At 47.8% G+C, this 2500-nt stretch overlaps 1 protein-coding gene across 1 annotated transcript in view; it reads right to left on the bottom strand.

Annotated features, from left to right (window-relative positions):
- The window catches only part of LOC133001398 (radial spoke head 14 homolog), a 5282-nt gene extending 3243 nt beyond the window's left edge, over positions 1-2039 (bottom strand). The window contains exons 1-2 of the mRNA XM_061070966.1: positions 1484-2039; positions 137-239 (exon numbers count right to left, since the gene is read on the bottom strand). Coding sequence (XP_060926949.1) covers positions 137-239; positions 1484-2039 — 659 coding nt within the window. The remainder of the gene's footprint in view (positions 1-136; positions 240-1483) is intronic.
- Positions 2040-2500: the final 461 nt, after the last annotated feature.

Below are 2500 nucleotides of genomic sequence, written 5' to 3' on the forward strand. Positions count from 1 at the left end.
AAAATGATCTGATACTGTTCTGTAAATACTTTTCTGTTATTATTCTTATTTAACTAAGTTTATCTGAGCATATCTGAATTTACCTGAGTTTGTCTGAGATCATATTTCATTTATATTTATTGATATCTGAGTCTACCTGCCCACACTGTGGCCGCTCAGCAGGTGCAGCAGTTTGCAGGTTTCTCCTCTGACTGACGGATCTTCATCCTTTAGCAAAACCTTCAGCTGCTCCAGGAAACCTGCAGAAGAAGAAAATCATGTTAGTACGACAAAGTGCACAAGAAAATTCAGCTTCATTTTCTCCAAGAATCAATGGACACAGTGACGCCCCCTGGTGGCCAGTGAGCTGCTGCTCTGAGCCTCAGCTTCACTTTGTGTCCAGCACCATCTTGGTTTTCTAAAACCAGGAGTAACCATATATGGAGGAGCAGGGGGTGGAGCCTGACCGAGAGCTTGAGGACACACCCACCTACACCTGCACCACATTGGATGTACTAGCTGTCAATCAAACTGTGGTACCCCCCCCCCCCCAACACATCTGGTGCTTTATGGTCTGTTTGACTCTAAATTATCATAATTCACTAAATGAACATCAGCTGTTTGAAGAAGACTTGAAACTAGAGACTGAGACAGAAACTCCTTCATGTTTACTGATACATCACATGTAATCACATCTAAACCATGAGGGTAATTATACATATATATATATATTTATATATAATATATATATACAATAACAATACATCTTTTGTACAACATACAAAGTGCTTCACAAGTCGATAAATAACAACCCAACAACTATTTGGATAGTTGGGTCCCATATGGATAATGGTCTTATCTATGTTGGTCTCATAAATAAGACCGTTGTTATATATATATATAACTAAGTAATATGTAACTGAGAGGAATTCACAATGTCTTGTCATACTCTCTCCAACAATCTATAGTAACTAAAGATTACTTTCCCTCAGTACTTTTACTTCGAACACCCTCTGTACATTTTGCTGGTTTAAAAAATAAACTTTCATGTCAGTGTGAATTTGTATTAATTTTACTTTTCTTTTTCTTTTAATTTGTATTTAATAATATGGTTGTTATTTACCGTCTTGTGAAGAGCTTTGTATGTTCTAAAAATTATGTTTAATTATTGTCAATATTAGTAATACTACTTCTACAGTTATATGTTCACGTTAGCTCTGTAGGAATAATACAGATCAATCTTATTGGAGCCGAGCTCTGTCTCTGCTGCTGTCAGGCTTCCGCCGGAAGAGGAGCAGCCACGTGGTTCTTGTTTCCTTCCCTTCACTCGTCAAGTCTCTTATTACAGACTAGAACACACTTCCGTTAAAACCCCTTCAGAACAAGAGTCCCAACCTACACGCTGCTTATGACAGGAAATACCCACCAACCTTCCACAATAAAGCCACATAAATGAAACAGCTTCCATGATCATCACTAGACTTCAAATCCTGATTACTGAGACCTCCTCTGACGGTCTGGTGGAGCCGCTCCGGGTCCAGCATCAGGCCGCAGAGAGAAGCCAGAGCCCGGCGCCGGCTGCCGGAGTCCGGCTGCTGCAGCTCCTCGAACAGCCGCGGCACGGCCCGGAGCCCGAAGGCCACCGGAGCCCGGCCCGGGTCCGGAGCCCGGTCCGGGTCCGGAGCCCGGTCCGGGTCCGGAGCCCGGAACCCGAAGGTCACCGGAGCCCGGCCCGGGTCCGGAGCCCGGTCCGGAGCCCGGTCTGGGTCCGGAGCCCGGTCTGGGTCCGGAGCCCGGAACCCGAAGGTCACCGGAGCCCGGTCCGGGTCCGGAGCCCGGTCCGGAGCCCGGTCTGGGTCCGGAGCCCGGAACCCGAAGGTCACCGGAGCCCGGTCCGGGTCCGGAGCCCGGTCTGGGTCCGGAGCCCGGAGCCCGAAGGCCACCGGAGCCCGGCCCGGGTCCAGGTCCGGGTCCGGAGCCCGGTCCGGGTCCGGAGCCCGGCCCGGGTCCGGAGCCCGGTCCGGGTCCGGGTCCGGTCCAGCCCCTGTGTCCCGGGACATACGTCACGTTAAACACGTTACAGAACAAGAGAGACCCGGAGCACGTGGAGCAGGATGAGCGCCCTGTTGCCTAGTAACCGCAAACATCAACTAAGACGATGCTGCGTTCTCGGACTGTAGGACAGTCGGAATCTATATCACAATATGATCTTTTTATCTCGATTTATATATTATATTTATTATTCTGCATATTAAACCACACTGTTTCATTCTATCTGATTTAGTCACCTAACTTCTTGTCTATGGTATTATCTCATCATTATAAGTTTCTGTGTGTGTGTGTGTGTGTGTGTGTGTGAGTGTGTGAGTGTGTGAGTGTGAGTGTGAGTGTGTGAGTGTGTGAGTGTGAGTGTGTGAGTGTGTGAGTGTGAGTGTGTGAGTGTGTGAGTGGGTGTGTGTGTGTGAGTGTGACTATGTGTGTGAGTGTGTGAGTGTGTGTGTGTGTGTGTGTGAGTGTGTGA

This window comes from Limanda limanda, chromosome 5 (genome assembly GCF_963576545.1).
Source record: "Limanda limanda chromosome 5, fLimLim1.1, whole genome shotgun sequence".
NCBI classification, from domain to species: domain Eukaryota; kingdom Metazoa; phylum Chordata; class Actinopteri; order Pleuronectiformes; family Pleuronectidae; genus Limanda; species Limanda limanda.